Here is a 16,450-nt window from a genome sequence, read left to right as displayed (position 1 = left end):
CCCCAGAGCCAGCCCCCCATCCCCACGGGGACCCCCACATCCAACGCCACAGGGACCCCTCCATCCAGCCCCCCATCCCCACGGGGACCCCCACATCCAACCCCACGGGGACCCCCCACATCCAACCCCCCATCCCTACAGGGACCCCCGCATCCAACCCCACGGGGACCCCCGCATCCCACCCACCAGGGACCCCCCATCCAGCCCCACGGGACCACCGTGGGCAGCCCCCCAGGACCCCCCGCCCCCCCCCCAGCTCACCGCCCTCCAGCGTGGCCATGGGCACCCAGTGGGTCCAGGGCGAGGGGGCCGCGGGGCGCTGCGGCAGGCCACCCGCGCGCGGTAGGCGGCGAAGGGGCGCAGCCCCTCGATGCGGTGGGCGAAGGGGGGCACCGGCACCACGCGGTTGTAGAGCCCCCCCGGGGGGACACGGCTCAGGTCCTCGTCCTCGGCCACGGCCTGCGGGGACACGGCACCGGGGAGCACCGGCCCCGCCCTGCCAGCACCCCGACCTGGGGCACCCCGACCTTGGGGCACCCCGACCTGGGGACACTCCGACCTGGGGACACCCCGACCTTGGGGACACCCCGACATTGGGGACACTCCGACCTTGGGGACACCCCGACCTTGGGGACACCCCGACCTTGGGGACACTCCGACCTGGGGACACCCCGAATTTGGGGACACTCCGACCTGGGCACCACTGACCTGGGGACACCTGGACCTCGGGGCACCCCGACCTTGGTGCACCCCGACCTTGGGGACACCCCGACCTTGGGGCACCCCGACCTTGGGGCACCCCGACCTGGGGCACCCCGACCTGGGGACACCCCGAATTTGGGGACACTCCGACCTGGGGCACCCACTGACCTGGGGACACCTGGACCTCGGGGCACCCCGACCTTGGTGCACCCCGACTTTGGGGACACCCCGACCTTGGGGACACCCCGACATTGGGGACACCCGGACCTTGGGGACACCCGGACCTCGGGGCACCCCGACTTTGGGGACACCCCGACCTTGGGGACACCCCGAATTTGGGGACACTCCAACCTGGGGCACCCACTGACCTGGGGACACCTGGACCTCGGGGCACCCCGACCTTGGTGCACCCCGACTTTGGGGACACCCCCGACATTGGGGACACCCCGAATTTGGGGACACTCCGACCTGGGGCACCCACTGACCTGGGGACACCTGGACCTCGGGGCACCCCGACCTTGGTGCACCCCGACTTTGGGGACACCCCGACCTTGGGGGACACCCGGACCTTGGGGACACCCGGACCTCGGGGCACCCCGACTTTGGGGACACCCTGACCTCGGGGCACCCCGACTTTGGGGACACCACGACCTTGGGGACACCACGACATTGGGGACACCCCGAATTTGGGGACACTCCAAATTTGGGGCACCCTGACCTTGGTGCACCCCGACCTTGGGGACACCCCGACCCTGGGGACTCACTGACCCTGGGGACACCCGACCCTGGGGCACCCTGACCTCGGGGACACACTGACCTGGGGACACCCTGACCTTGGTGCACCCCGACCTTGGGGACACCCCGACCTGGGGCACCCACTGACCTTGGGGACACCCTGACCTCGGGGCACCCTGACCTTGGGGACTCACCGACCTTGGGGACACCCCGACCTCGGGGCACCCCGACCTTGGGGCACCCTGACCTCGGGGACACCCTGACCTGGGGACACCCTGACCTTGGTGCACCCCGACCTTGGGGACACCCCGACCTGGGGCACCCACTGACCTTGGGGACACCCTGACCTCGGGGCACCCTGACCTTGGGGACTCACCGACCTTGGGGACACCCCGACTTTGGGGACACCCCGACTTTGGGGACACCCCGACTTTGGGGACACCCACAACCTTGGGGTCACCCTGACCTCGGGGACACACTGACCTTGGGGACACCCTGACCCTGGGGCACCCACTGACCTTGGGGACACCCTGACCTCAGGGCACCCCGACTTTGGGGACACCACGACCTTGGGGACACCCCGACCTCGGGGACTCACCAACCTTGGTGCACCCCGACATTGGGAACACCCTGACCTTGGGGCACCCCGACATTGGGGGACACCCCGACCTCGGGGACGCCCCAACCTTGGGGCACCTCGACATCTGGGGACTCACTGACCTTGGGGACACCCCGACTTTGGGGACACCACGACCTTGGGGACACCACGACCTTGGGGACACCCCGACCTCGGGGCACCCCGACCTTGGGGGCTCACTGATCTGGGGACACCCCGACCTTGGGGACACCCTGACCTCGGGGACACCCTGACCTGGGGGACACCCTGACTTTGGTGCACCCCGACCTTGGGGACACCCCGACATTGGGGACACCCCGACCCTGGGGCACCCCGACATTGGGGACACCCTGACCTCGGGGACACACTGACCTTGGGGATGCCCCGACCCTGGGGCACCCCAACATTGGGGACTCACTGACCTTGGGGACACCCCGACCCTGGGGCACCCACTGACCTTGGGGACACCCTGACCTTGGGGCACTCCGACCTTGGGGACTCACCGACCTTGGGGACACCCCGACATTGGGGACACCCCTGACCTCGGGGACACCCCGACTTTCGGGACACCTGGACCTTGGGGCACCCCGACTTTGGGGACACCCTGACCTTGGGGACACCCCCGACCTCGGGGACACCCCGACATTGGGGTGCTCCGACCTCAGGGACACCTGGACCTCGGGGCACCCCGACCTTGGGGACACACTGACCTGGGGACACCCCAACCTCGGGGACTCCCCGACCTTGGTGCACCCCGACATTGGGGACACCCCGACCTCGGGGCACCCCGACCTTGGGGACACCATGACCTTAGGGACACCACGACCTCGGGGACACCCTGACCTTGGGGACACCCTGACCCTGGGGCACCCCGACCTTGGGGACACCCCGACCTTGGGGACGCCCGACCTTGGGGCACCTCGACATTTGGGGACTCACTGACCTTGGGGACACCCGACTTTGGGGACACCACGACCTTGGGGGACACCACGACCTTGGGGACACCCCGACCTTGGGACGCCCCGACCTTGGGGCACCTCGACATTTGGGGACTCACTGACCTTGGGGACACCCCGACTTTGGGGACACCACGACCTTGGGACACCACGACCTCGGGGACACCCTGACCTTGGGGACACCCGACCCTGGGGCACCCCGACCTTGGGGACCCCGACCTTGGGGACACCCTGACCTCGGGGACACCCCTGACCCCACACGGGGCACCCCCAACCTTAGGGCACCCCAACTCCAGGGCCATCCCCCCGTGCCCCTCAGGGACCCCAGAACGGCCGTCGCTCCCCCATGCCCCGCCCCCCCCCCCCCGTGCCCCCCCCCCGCCCCCCCCGCCCCCCCCATACCTGGACGGTGCAGAGGTGCAGGGGGGTCTCCCCGCTGGCCCCCGGCTCCCAGGCCACCTCCAGCCAGCCGGCCCCCTCCTCACCAGGGCCAGGTTTCGGGGCGCTGGGGCACCACTGGGAGGGGGGCACAGGGTGAGCGGGCCCAGCCCCGGGACGCCCCCCCCCCCCCCCCCCCCCCCATCCCCCCCCCAAGACCCCCCCACTGACCGGTGATGGTGGCGGTGCGGGAAGGTGGCGACGCCGCGGGCGTTGTGGCTTCGCAGGAGAAGGAGCTGCTGCGGTTCAGGCCTGGGGGGGGAGGGGGGAGTTGGGGGGGGCGGGGGGGGGGCATGGGGGGCCCTTCCCCGGCACAGCCCTGGGGGGCACGAGAGGGGGCACAGAGGCGTGGGGCACAGGAGGGAACCGGTGGGGAGGCACAAGAAGGGGGGGCACGGGGGGGGGCACATGGGGGGGGGCACATGGGGGGGGCACATGGGGGGGGGGCACATGGGGGGGGCACATGGGGGGGCTCTTCCCCAGCACAGCCCTAGGGGGCATGAGAGTGGGCACGGGGGGGGCCCGAGGATGGGGGTGGGGCCACGAGGATGGGGGGGGGGCACGAGGATGGGGGAGGGGCACGAGGATGGGGGAGGGGGGCACGAGGATGGGGGGGCACGAGGATGGGGGGGCACAAGGGGGGGGGCACAAGGGGGGGGGGCACAAGGGGGGGGGGACAAGGGGGGGGGGACAAGGGGGGGGGGGACAAGGGGGGGGGGACAAGGGGGGGGGGACAAGGGGGGGGGACAAGGGGGGGGGACAAGGGGGGGGGACAAGGGGGGGAGGGGCACGAGGATGCGGGGGGCACGAGGATGGGGGGGGCACGAGGATGGGGGGGCACGAGGATGGGGGGGCACGAGGATGGGGGGGCACGAGGATGGGGGGGCACGAGGATGGGGGTCACAAGGAGGGGGGAGGGGCACGAGGATGGGGGGGGCACGAGGATGGGGGGGCACGAGGATGGGGGGGCACGAGGATGGGGGGGGCATGAGGATGGGGGGGGCACGAGGATGGGGGGGCACGGGGGGACAGGGGATGGCACGATGGGGGGGCACGATGGGGGGGGCGCGGGGGGGGGGGGCAGAAGGGCTGGGGGGGCGGGGCTGCAGGTGTGTCACGGGGGGGCCCAGGACAGGCCCCCAGCCCCGACGGGGGGCAACCCCCCCCCCAGCCCCCGCTCCCAGCCGCGGGCAGGGGGGGGTGGGGGCTGCCAGGGCCCCACCGGGGGTGACTCACAGCCCTGTCACCTCCGGCCACCCACCGGCCCCTCCCCACCCTGCTGAGTCACCCGGGAGGGGACAGGATGGCCCCCTGCCGCCTGACCCCCTCCCCCCCAGTGCCCCCCACCCCAGCGCCCCCCAGCTCCTCCAGTGCTCCCCCACCCCCAGGGCCCCCCAGCCCCCCGAGTGCCCCCCAGCGCCCCCCACTGCCCCCCACCCCCAGGCTCCCCAGTGCCCCCCAGTCCCCCAGTGCCCCCCAGCGCCCGCCCATTGCCCCCCACCCGCAGGCTCCCCAGTGCCCCCCAGCCCCCCAGTAGACCCCATTGCCCCCCACCCCCAGGCTCCCCAGTGCCCCCAGTCCCCCAGTGCCCCCCAGCGCCCCCCATTGCCCCCCACCCGCAGGCTCCCCAGTGCCCCCCAGCCCCCCAGTGCCCCCCAGCGCCCCCATTGCCCCCCACCCCGCAGGCTCCCCAGTGCCCCCCAGCCCCCCAGTAGACCCCATTGCCCCCCACCCCCAGGCTCCCCAGTGCCCCCCAGCCCCCCAGTGCCCCTCATTGCCCCCCACCCCAGGCTCCCCAGTGCCCCCCAGCCCCCCAGTGCCCCCCAGCGCCCCCCATTGCCCCCCACCCGCAGGCTCCCCAGTGCCCCCAGCCCCCCAGTAGACCCCATTGACCCCCAGAACCCCCAGCCCCCCCAGTGCCCCCCAGCGCCCCCCAATGCCCCCCACCCCCAGGCTCCCCAGTGCCCCCCAGTGGCCCCCATTGCCCCCCCAGTGGCCCCAGCACCCCCCAGCCCCCCAGTGTCCCCCCATTGCCCCCCAGACCCCCCAGTGGCCCCCAGCACCCCCCAGCCCCTCAGTGACCCCCATTGGCCCCCAGCGCCCCCCAGAACCCCCCACCCCCAGTGGCCCCCAGTGCCCCCCAGTGCCCCCCAGCGCCCCCCAGCGCCCCCAGCCCCTCACCAGGCAGCAGCAGCAGGGAGGGGGCCCTGGCCAGGGGCTCCCGCAGGGAATTGAGGGGGGTCCCATCCTGCAGCCAGAGCAGGCGCACGGGCTCGGGGGGGCCCCGGGCGCTGCAGCTCAGGTTGAAGGGGGTGTCGACCCCCACCTCCAGGTCCTGGGGCTCCTCCACGAAGAAGGGCAGCCCTGGGGGGGGGGCGGCGGGGCTCAGCAGGGGGCTGGGGGGACCCTGCCCCGTGCCAGGGCCGCCCCCCCCCCCACCCATGGGTGCTCACCTGCCAGCTCCAGGTGACCCTCGGCGGACAGGAGATGCGCGGCCCCCGCGCGCGCCCAGCACTGGTAGCGCCCCGCGTCCGAGGGCTGCACCGCCGCGATGCTGCGGGTACCCGCCACATCACGCACCGCGTGGCACCGGGCGCCACCGCAGGCGGGCACAGCACGTGGGACGGGCCGCACGGCACGGATGGGGTGACACGGCACGGATGGGGTGACACGGCACGGGATGGGGTGACACGGCACGGGACGGGGTGACACGGCACGGATGGGGTGACACGGCACGGGATGGGGTGACACGGCACGGACGGGGTGACACGGCACGGACGGGGTGACACGGCACGGGACGGGGTGACACGGCACGGACGGTGGTGACACGGCACGGATGGGGAGACATGGCACGGGACGGGGTGACACGGCACGGATGGGGTGACACGGCACTGATGGGGTGACACGGCACGGGACGGGGTGACACGGCACGGGACGGGGTGACACGGCACGGGTGGGGTGACACGGCACGGGATGGGGTGACACGGCACGGATGGGGTGACACAGCACGGATGGGGTGACACGGCACGGGACGGGGTGACATGGCACGGATGGGGTGACACGGCACGGGACGGGGGTGACACGGCACGGATGGGGTGACACGGCACGGGACGGGGTGACCGGCACGGACGGGATGACACGGCACGGGGACGGGTGACACGGCACGGATGGGGTTGACACGGCACGGATGGGGTGACACGGCACGGGACGGGGTGACATAGCATGGGATGGGGCCGACACGGCACGGATGGGGTGACACGGCACGGGACGGGGGTGACACGGCACGGATGGGGTGACACAGCATGGGATGGGGCGACACGGCACGGATGGGGTGACACGGCACGGGATGGGGTGACACGGCACGGATGGGGAGACATGGCACGGGACGGGGTGACACGGCACGGATGGGGTGACACGGCACTGATGGGGTGACACGGCACGGGACGGGGTGACACGGCACGGGACGGGGTGACACGGCACGGGTGGGGTGACACGGCACGGGATGGGGTGACACGGCACGGATGGGGTGACACAGCACGGATGGGGTGACACGGCACGGACGGGGTGACATGGCACGGATGGGGTGACACGGCACGGGACGGGGTGACACGGCACGGATGGGGTGACACGGCACGGGACGGGGTGACACGGCACGGACGGGATGACACGGCACGGGACGGGGTGACACGGCACGGATGGGGTGACACGGCACGGATGGGGTGACACGGCACGGATGGGGTGACACGGCACGGGACGGGGTGACATAGCATGGGATGGGGCGACACGGCACGGATGGGGTGACACGGCACGGGACGGGGTGACACGGCACGGATGGGGTGACACAGCATGGGATGGGGCGACACGGCACGGATGGGGTGACACGGCACGGGATGGGGTGACACGGCACGGATGGGGTGACACGGCACGGGACGGGGTGACACGGCACGGGACGGGGTGACACGGCACGGATGGGGTGACACGGCACGGGACGGGGTGGACACGGCACGGATGGGGTGACACGGCACGGATGGGGTGACACGGCACGGGATGGGGCGACACGGCACGGATGGGGTGACATGGCACGGATGGGGTGACACGGCACGGGATGGGGTGACACGGCACGGATGGGGTGACATGGCACGGGATGGGGTGACATGGCACAGACGGGGTGACATGGCACGGATGGGGTGACACGGCACGGGATGGGGTGACATGGCATGGGATGGGGTGACACGGCACGGACGGGGTGACACGGCACGGACGGGGTGACACGGCACGGGACGGGGTGACACGGCACGGGATGGGGTGACACGGCACGGGACGGGTGGTGACACGGCACGGATGGGGTGACATGGCACGGGATGGGGTGACACGGCACGGACGGGGTGACACGGCACGGGACGGGGTGACACGGCACAGATGGGGTGACATGGCACGGGACGGGGTGACACGGCACGGGACGGGGTGACACGGCACGGATGGGGGTGACATGGCACGGATGGGGTGACACGGCACAGGACGGGGTGACACGGCACGGGACGGGGGTGACACGGCACGGACGGGGGTGACAGGGCACGGGACGGGGTGACACGCACGGATGGGGTGACACGGCACGGGACGGGGTGACACGGCACGGACGGGGTGACACGGCACGGACGGGGTGACACAGCACGGATGGGGTGACATGGCACGGGACGGGGTGACATGGCACAGACGGGGTGACATGGCACAGGGTGACACGGCACGGATGGGTTGACATGGCACAGGACGGGGTGACACGGCACGGACGGGGTGACACGGCACGGGATGGGGTGACATGGCACGGGATGGGGTGACATAGCACGGGACGGGGTGAACACGGCACGGGACGGGGTGACACGGCACAGGGTGACACGGCACAGATGGGGTGACACGGCACGGGATGGGGCGACACGGCACGGATGGGGTGACACGGCACAGAGCGTGGACACGGCATGGGGGTGATATGGTGCAGCATGGCACAGCACAGGGTGACATGGCATGGCATGGGGGTGACAGCATGGGACGGGGTGACATGGTGCAGCACGGCACGGTGTGACACAGCACAGGAGGACACGGGACAGCACGGCACGGTGGGACACGGGAGGACACGGGACGCCATGGCACGGTGTGACACAAACACGGGAGGACACGGGACAGCACGGCACGGTGGGACATGGGAGGACACGGGATGCCACGGCCCGGTGGGACACGGCACGGGAGGACACGGGACAGCACGGCACGGTGGGACACAGCACGGGAGGACACAGGACAGCACGGCACGGTGTGACATGGGAGGACACGGACAGCACGGCACGGTGGGACACGGCATGGTGAGGACACGGGACAGCACGGCCCGATGGGACATGGGAGGACACGGGATGCCATGGCACGGTGGGACATGGCATGGGAGGACACGGGACAGCACGGCACGGTGGGACATGGGAGGACATGGGACGCCATGGCACGGTGTGACACAACACGGGAGGACACGGGACAGCACGGCACGGTGGGACATGGGAGGACACGGGACAGCACGGCACAGTGGGACACGGGAGGACACGGGATGCCACGGCACGGTGTGACACAACACGGGAGGACACGGGACAGCACGGCACGGTGGGACATGGGAGGACATGGGACGCCATGGCACGGTGTGACACAACACGGGGAGGACACGGGACAGCACGGCATGGTGGGACACGGGAGGACACGGGACTGCACGGCACGGTGGGACACGGCACGGAGGACACGGGACAGCACGGCCCAGTGGGACATGGGAGGACACGGGATGCCATGGCACGGTGGACATGGCACGGGAGGACACAGGACAGCACGGCACAGTGGGACACGGGAGGACACGGGATGCCACGGCCCGGTGGGACACAACACGGGAGGACACGGGACAGCACGGCACAGTGGGACACGGCACGGGAGGACACGGGACAGCACGGCACGGTGGGACATGGGAGGACACGGGATGCCATGGCACGGTGGGACACGGCACGGGAGGACATGGGACAGCACGGCACGGTGGGACATGGGAGGACATGGGACGCCATGGCACGGTGGGACACAACACGGTGAGGACACGGGACAGCACGGCACAGTGGGGACACGGCACGGGAGGACACGGGACAGCACGGCACGGTGGGACATGGGAGGACACGGGATGCCACGGCCCGGTGGGACACAACACGGGAGGACACGGGACAGCACGGCACGGTGGGACATGGGAGGACACGGGACACCACGGCACGGTGGGACATGGGAGGACACGGGACGCCACGGCATGGTGTGACACAACACGGGAGGACACGGGACAGCACGGCACGGTGGGACATGGGAGGACACGGGACGCCATGGCACGGTGGGACACAACACGGGAGGACACGGGACAGCACGGCACGGTGGGACATGGGAGGACACGGGATGCCACGGCCCCGGTGGGACACAACACGTGAGGACACGGGACAGCACGGCACGGTGGGACATGGGAGGACACGGGATGCCACGGCACAGTGGGACACGGCACGGGAGGACACGGGACAGCACGGCACGGTGGGACATGGGAGGACACGGGATGCCACGGCCCGGTGGGACACGGCACGGGAGGACACGGGACAGCACGGCACGGTGGGACATGGGAGGACACGGGACAGCACGGCACGGTGGGACACGGCATGGGAGGACACGGGACAGCACGGCCCGATGGGACATGGGAGGACACGGGGATGCCATGGCACGGTGGGACATGGCATGGGAGGACACGGGACAGCACGGCACGGTGTGACATGGGAGGACATGGGATGCCACGGCACAGTGGGACATGGCACGGGAGGACACGGGACAGCACGGCACAGTGGGACATGGGAGGACACGGGACAGCACGGCACAGTGGGACATGGGAGGACACGGGATGCCACGGCCCGGTGGGACACAACACGGGAGGACACGGGACAGCACGGCCCGGTGGGACATGGGAGGACACGGGATGCCACGGCACAGTGGGACACGGCACGGGAGGACACGGGACAGCACGGCCCGGGTGGTGGCGGGGGTGGCGGGGGGTGGCGGGGGTGGCGGGGGTGGCGGGGGTGGCGGGGGGTGGCGGCGGTGCCCACCTGAGCTGGCTGGTGCCCAGCCACGTGTCGTCGCCGAGCGGCACCTGGGCCTGGTCGCTGTCGGCCACCTCCAGCGCGCGCCCGTCCCGCCGCCAGCCCAGCTCGGGGGGCTCCCCGGACCCCCGCACCCGGCACCGCAGCCGCACGCGCCGGCCCAGCGAGGAGGTGACGTTGGAGGGGTGCTCCAGGAAAGAGAGGGCTGGGGGGGGGGGGGGGGGGGGGCTCAGTGGGACCCTCACCCGGATCCCCGCCGCCCCTGGGACCCCCAGCACCCCTCAGGACCCTCACCAGGACCCCGCTGCCCCCTGGGACCCCCACTGGCCCTGCGGACCCCCCTCGCCCACCGGGACCCCCACTGCCCCCCCCGAGACCCCCCCCAGACCCTTCCCACCCCGTGGGGTCTCCATCGCCCCCCAGGACCCCCACTGCCCCCCCGAGACCCTCCCCAGACCCTTCCCACCCCGTGGGGTCTCCATCGCCCCCCAGGACCCCCACTGCCCCCCCGAGACCCCCCCCAGACCCTTCCCACCCCCGTGGGGTCTCCATCGCCCCCAGGACCCCCACTGCCCCCCCGAGACCCTCCCCAGACCCTTCCCACCCCGTGGGGTCTCCATCGCCCCCCAGGACCCCCACTGCCCCCCCGAGACCCCCCCCAGACCCTTCCCACCCCGTGGGGTCTCCATCGCCCCCCAGGACCCCCACTGCCCCCCCGAGACCCCCCCAGACCCTTCCCACCCCGTGGGGTCTCCATCGCCCCCCAGGACCCCCACTGCCCCCCCAAGACCCCCACTGGGACCCACCACCACCCCTGGGGATCCCAACCGCCCCCCAGGACCCCCACTGCCCCCCCAAGACCCCCCCCAGACCCTTCCCACCCCGTGGGGTCTCCATCGCCCCCCAGGACCCCCACTGCCCCCCCCCGAGACCCCACTGGGGACACCCGCCCCCCAGGAACCCCCACCCCCCCCCGGGGCCCCACAGCGCCCCATGCACCCCCCAAGTGCTCGGGGGGGGCACCATGCCCTCCAACAGGAATTTGGGGGGGGGGGGGGAGGGGGCAGGGGGATACACCATCCCGGACACCTGGGACCCCCCGGGGGGGGGGGGGGGGGCCGCGGCAGGGCGTGGGAAGGGAAGTGGGGGGTCACGGCCCCCCCCGCTCCCCTGGGAGCCTTTAGGCATCCCCGGCATCTGCCCCCCCACCCCCACCCCATCGGGCTGGGGGGGGGGCGGGGGGGGGGCACTGCACCCCCCCGGCCATAACCAGCGTGGCCCCCCCATTCCTCGGGCGGGGGGGGGGGGGGGGGCTGGACGCCCCTATTTGGGGGGGGGGGCGGGGAGCGGCCACGGGGAAACTGAGGCACGGCCAGGAGCTTGGCCCGGGACCCCTCCCCGAACCGGGACCCCTCCCCAAACCGGGACCCCTCCCCAAACCCGGACATCCCCCCCAGACCCGGCCCCCCCCGCCAAAACTGGGACAGCCCCCCACCCCCCCCCCCCCCTCGATCCGGGACACCCCCCCCCCAAAACTAGGACACACACACCGATCCGGGACCCCTCCCCAAACCGGGACACCCCCCTACCCAGACCCGGGACGCCTTCCCCAACCGGGACACCCCCTCCCCAAACCGGGCCATCCCCCTCCCCCCCCAGACCCGGGACCCCTCCCCAAACCGGGACTTCCACCCCTCAAACCGGGACAGCCCCCCCAAACCGGGACCCCCACCCAACCGGCGCCCCCCGCCTCAAACCGGGACCTGCCCCCAACCGGAGACATCCCGGACACGGGACCCTCCCCAAACCGCCCCCCCCCCCCCCCCCCTCAACCGGGACCTCCCCCCTCCCAACCGGGACATCCACACCCACACAGACCCGGGACCCTTCCCCCAACCGCCCCCCTCCCCCAACCGGGCCCCCCCCAGCCCCAACCGGGGGACATCCCCTCCCCCCCCCCCCCCCAGATCCGAGCCCCCCCACTCACCGGGCGGGGCCGACCCCGTGCCCAGGGCGGCGGCCGCCAGCAGCAGCAGCAGCACCGGCCCGGGCCCCCCCATCGCCCCGGGAGGGCACCGGGACCCCCGGGAGGGCACCGGGACCCCCGAGGGGGGAGCGGCACCGGGACCCCGGGAGGGCACCGGGACCCCCGGGAGGGCACCGGGACCCCCGAGGGGGGAGCGGCAACCGGGACCCCGAGAGGGCACCGGGACCCCCGAGAGGGCACCGGGACCCCCGGGAGGGCACCGGGGACCCCCGGGAGGGGCGGGGCGGGAACGGAGCCGCCGGCTGCGCCCCGCGGTGCCGGGCGGGGGTTACCGGGGGAGGGGGGAGGGGAGGGGGGGAGGGGAGGGGAAGGGACCGGGATGGCGGAGGAGGAGGAGGAGGAAAGTTTTTGCCGGGACGCACCGACCGCGCCCGAGGGGGAGGGGGGAGGAGCAGGGGATGGAGCGGGAGGGGGGGGGACCGGAATGGCGGGGGGGGGGGGGGGGACCGGAAACGGGGGGAGGACACCGGGATGGGGGGGGGGACCCCAAGCAGGGACCGGAGGACCCGACCGGGATTGGGGGAGGGGAGGGATGGGGGGGGGAAGGACCGGGAATGGGGGGGGGGACAGACCGGGAATGGGGGGGGCGACCCCAAGCAGGGACCGGAGGACCCGGCCGGGATGGGGGGCGGGGGGACCAGGTTGGGGGGGGACCCCGGGAATGGGGGGACACACACACCCCGGAGGGCCCGACCGGGAATGGGGGGGGGGGGGGGATCGGACTAGGGGGGGGTACCAGGATGGGGGGGGAGGGATCGGGGGGGGGGGGCGGGCCGGGACACCAGGAATGGGGGGGGGGACACCGGGATGGGGGGGGGGGACACCCCAAGAAGGGACTGGAGGACCTGACCGGGACTGGGGGGGGGGGGCAAACTGGGACCTGGGGACCCCAAGCTGGGCCGCGAGGGGATGGAGCCGGGGGGGGGGGGGGGGAGGGGAGGGGGAGGGTCGATCCTGGGGTGGTCCCGGAGCGGGGGGACCCCGAATCGGGACTGGGGGAGGGGAGCGGGACTAGGGGGGGAGGAGGAGGAGGACCCCAAAGTGGGACCCGGGGGACACACCGGGAGCTGGGGGTCCCAAAGTGGGACGACGGGGGGGGGGGGAACTGGGACTGGGGGGACCCGGAACCAGGACTGGGGAGCTGGACTGGAACTGGGGGACCCCAAAACGGGGAGGGATGGACTGGGGGGGACCCCGAACTGGAACTGGGGGGGCTGGACTGGGACCGGGGGGCCCCAAACCAGGGAGGGATGGACTGGGGGGATCCCAAACCAAGACTGGGAGGCACTGGGCTGGGACCAGGGCGGCACTGGGTGGGGGGGAGCTCGGGGAACACCGGTGTCCCTGGCACCCCCTTGTTGTGACACCCCCCCTCCCCCAAAGCCGGGGCTGTCTGGCCCCTCGTGTAGGGCTGGGAGAGGAACTGGGGGGCGGGGGGGACCCCGGGCGCTTTCCTCCTGCTGGTCTCATAGCGAAAGGGGAAGGGGCTGGGGGGGGCAGCGCCCCCCCCCGGGCCGGAGCCCGGTTGTTTTTACCCCCAGCTCCGCTTCCCACCCTCGCCGGGGGTCCCCAGCACCCCCTGGAGACCACCCACCGGGACCTTGCACCAAACCCGTGCAAGGCTGGTGTGCCCCGTGCAAGGCTTGCACAGTCCGTGCAACACCAACACCCGCCGTGCAACACCCAAGCACCTTGTGCAAGGTCCACGTGCCCCGTGCAACACCAACACACCCTGTGCAAGGCTGGTGTGCCCCGTGCAAGGCTTGCACAGTCCGTGCAACACCAACACCCGCCGGTGCAACACCCAAGCACCTTGTGCAGGGTCCACGTGCCCCGTGCAACACCAACACACCCCGTGCAAGGCTGGTGTGCCCCGTGCAAGGCTTGCACAGTCCGTGCAACACCAACACCCGCCGTGCAACACCCAAGCACCTTGTGCAGGGTCCACGTGCCCCGTGCAACACCAACACACCCCGTGCAAGGCTGGTGTGCCCCGTGCAAGGCTTGCACAGTCCCGTGCAACACCAACACCCGCCGTGCAACACCCAAGCACCTTGTGCAGGGTCCACATGCCCCGTGCAACACCAACACACCCCGTGCAAGGCTGGTGTGCCCCGTGCAAGGCTTGCACAGTCCGTGCAACACCAACACCCGCCGTGCAACACCCAAGCACCTTGTGCAAGGTCCACATGCCCCGTGCAACACCAACACACCCCGTGCAAGGCTGGTGTGCCCCGTGCAAGGCTTGCATAGTCCGTGCAACACCAACACCCGCCGTGCAACACCCAAGCACCTTGTGCAAGGTCCACGTGCCCCGTGCAACACCAACACACCCCGTGCAAGGCTGGTGTGCCCCGTGCAAGGCTTGCACCGCCCGTGCAACACCAACACACCCTGTGCAAGGCTTGCACAGTCCGTGCAACACCAACACCCCTCGTGCAATGCCTGTACGCCCTGTGCAAGGTCCACGTGCCCCGTGCAACACCAACACACCCCGTGCAAGGCTGGTGTGCCCCGTGCAAGGCTTGCACCGCCCGTGCAACACCAGCAACCCCTGTGCAATGCCTGTGCACCCTGTGCAAGGTCCACGTGCCCCGTGCAACACCAACACACCCTGTGCAAGCCTTGCACCGCCCGTGCAACACCAGCAACCCCTGTGCGATGCCTGTGCACCCTGTGCAAGGTCCACGTGCCCCGTGCAACACCAACACACCCTGTGCAAGCCTTGCACCGCCCGTGCAACACCAGCAACCCCTGTGCGATTGCCTGTGCACCCGTGCAAGGTCCACGTGCCCCGTGCAACACCAACACACCCTGTGCAAGCCTTGCACCCCCCCGTGCAACACCAACACCCCTCGTACAATGCCTGTACACCCTGTGCAAGGTCCACGTGCCCCGTGCAACACCAACACACCCCCGTGCAAGGCTGGTGTGCCCTGTTGCAAGGCTTGCACCGCCCGTGCAACACCAGCAACCCCTGTGCAATGCCTGTGCACCCTGTGCAAGGTCCACATGCCCCGTGCAACACCAACACACCCCGTGCAAGGTTTGCACCACCCGTGCAACACCCCCTGTGCAACACCCATGCACCCTGTGCAAGGATCCATGTGCCCCATGCAACACCAACACACCCTGTGCAAGGCTTGCACCGCCCGTGCAACACCAGCACACCCTGTACAACACCCATGCACCCTGTGCAAGGTCCACATACCCTGTGCAAGGTCCACGTGCCCCGTGCAACACCAACACACCCTGTGCAAGGCTTGCACCGCCCGTGCAACACCAACACCCCCCGTGCAACGCCTGTACACCCTGTGCAAGGTCCACGTGCCCCGTGCAACACTACTGTGCCCTGTGCAGGGCTCGTGCGCCTCGTGTGACACCAAAGTGCCCTGTGCAAGGCTAATGCACCTCGTGCAAGGCTTGCACGCCCTGCACCACGTCAGCCCTCCCCCGTGTGGCACTGCTGGGCCCCGAGTGACACCGCCAGCCCCTTGTGACACCGCCAGCCCCGTGTGACACCGCCAGGCCCGGTCCCTCGTGCAAGGCTGCAATTTCCTGCCACCCCCGGAATCCCTGCTGTGGGCTGGTGGCACCCTGCCCCACCCCCCACCCCCACCCCCAGCAAGGTGCAGATCCAGGGGGGCTCCTCAGCTGCACCCTGGAGCCAGGTGACACCCCCCCCGCCCCAGCGCCCAGTTCACCCAGCACCCAGTTCACAACCCCCCAGTACCCAGTTTATCCCAGCACCCAGTTTGCACCCACACCCACTCCCAGTTCACCCCGAGTACCCCACTCTGCACCCCCAGCAGTGCTGGGG

General features: G+C 71.6%; 1 protein-coding gene across 1 annotated transcript; it reads right to left on the bottom strand.

The window, feature by feature from the left end:
- Positions 1–267: 267 nt before the first annotated feature.
- Positions 268–12,888, bottom strand: LOC129735078 (tyrosine-protein kinase receptor UFO-like). The gene is made up of 7 exons (XM_055700445.1): positions 12,571–12,888; positions 10,590–10,788; positions 5,901–6,001; positions 5,629–5,811; positions 3,619–3,699; positions 3,412–3,525; positions 268–459 (listed from the first exon to the last, which is right to left on the bottom strand). The coding sequence occupies exons 1-6, from the start codon at positions 12,641–12,643 to the stop codon at positions 3,491–3,493; spliced, it is 672 nt and encodes a 223-aa protein (XP_055556420.1). The 5' UTR covers positions 12,644–12,888; the 3' UTR covers positions 268–459; positions 3,412–3,490.
- Between the last annotated feature and the right edge of the window lie 3,562 nt (positions 12,889–16,450).

The sequence above is a fragment of the Falco cherrug genome, unplaced genomic scaffold, assembly GCF_023634085.1.
Source record: "Falco cherrug isolate bFalChe1 unplaced genomic scaffold, bFalChe1.pri scaffold_279, whole genome shotgun sequence".
Lineage (NCBI taxonomy): Eukaryota > Metazoa > Chordata > Aves > Falconiformes > Falconidae > Falco > Falco cherrug.
This window is presented reverse-complemented; position numbering and strand designations above follow the sequence as displayed.

Bases quoted from the DNA above. Each gene is read 5' to 3' on its own strand.
- LOC129735078 (XM_055700445.1), bottom strand. From the start codon at position 12,643: ATGGGGGGGCCCGGGCCGGTGCTGCTGCTGCTGCTGGCGGCCGCCGCC. The intron at 3,700-5,628 runs GTGAGGGGCTGG...CTCCCCCCCCAG, and splicing joins CTCCCTGCTGCTGCTGCCTG to GCCTGAACCGCAGCAGCTCC. The intron at 3,526-3,618 runs GTCAGTGGGGGG...CCCCCCTCCCAG, and splicing joins CCGCACCGCCACCATCACCG to TGGTGCCCCAGCGCCCCGAA.